At 62.2% G+C, this 675-nt stretch overlaps 1 protein-coding gene and 1 long non-coding RNA gene across 2 annotated transcripts in view; both read left to right on the plus strand.

Annotated features, from left to right (window-relative positions):
• LOC103611931 (methionine--tRNA ligase, cytoplasmic) overlaps nucleotides 1–38 on the plus strand; it is a 44,068-nt gene extending 44,030 nt beyond the window's left edge. Inside the window, exon 10 of the mRNA XM_017728686.1 lies at nucleotides 34–38. Within this exon, the coding sequence (XP_017584175.1) occupies nucleotides 34–38 (5 nt within the window). The remainder of the gene's footprint in view (nucleotides 1–33) is intronic.
• LOC108445317 lies at nucleotides 36–516 on the plus strand. Its single transcript, XR_001860136.1, has 2 exons — nucleotides 36–141; nucleotides 239–516. It is a non-coding gene; the product is annotated as an uncharacterized LOC108445317 (long non-coding RNA).
• Nucleotides 517–675: the final 159 nt, after the last annotated feature.

A 675-nucleotide genomic window follows, 5' to 3' on the forward strand; every position in this document is an offset into this window, starting at 1 on the left:
GGGAGGGCTTATCCCCATCTCTTCCTCTTCCAGGCTAAACAGACCCCCCCAGCCTCAGCCCCACCTCCAGCCCCCAACACTTCTGCAGCTCCAGGTGACCCCAAAGTGATCCAGGAGCTGACAGAGCAGGTGGCCAAGCAGGTGAGGGGGGACAGGGCATGGGACACAGGCTCTGTCAGGCCTTTAATCCCCCCCAAAGCCTCATCACACCTTCAAATCCTTCCCCCCACCTGTCCAGGGCAACCTGGTGAGGCAGCTGAAGGCAGCCCAGGTGGAGAAGGCCCAGGTGGACGCCCAGGTGGCCAAACTGCTGGAGCTGAAGCAGCAGCTGGCACTGGCTGAAGGCCGGAGCCCCGAAGTCCCCAAGGGCAAGCGGAAGAAGTAGCCCCAGTAACCAGACTGGGACATTCTGCAGAGTGGCCCCAGTGCCTCCAGTGACCACACCGGGCCGTGCTGGTTGTGGTTAGATGTGTGTAATAAATGACAAGAGCTGTACAACAGCGTGGAGAAGCTGCATCCACTTGTCTGTCCACAATGTCCGTCTGTCCAAAGGGCTGCCCCCACCAGTCCGTGGGGCAGCAGAGTCCTTGTCCCCGGCAGGGGGGCAGCGCTGACACCTTCGGTCCGTGTCCCGGGGCTGCCCCTACACCCGGCGCAGGTTGACGATGCGGTCGA

This window comes from Corvus brachyrhynchos, unplaced genomic scaffold, assembly GCF_000691975.1.
Source record: "Corvus brachyrhynchos isolate BGI_N302 unplaced genomic scaffold, ASM69197v1 scaffold193, whole genome shotgun sequence".
Taxonomy (NCBI): domain Eukaryota; kingdom Metazoa; phylum Chordata; class Aves; order Passeriformes; family Corvidae; genus Corvus; species Corvus brachyrhynchos.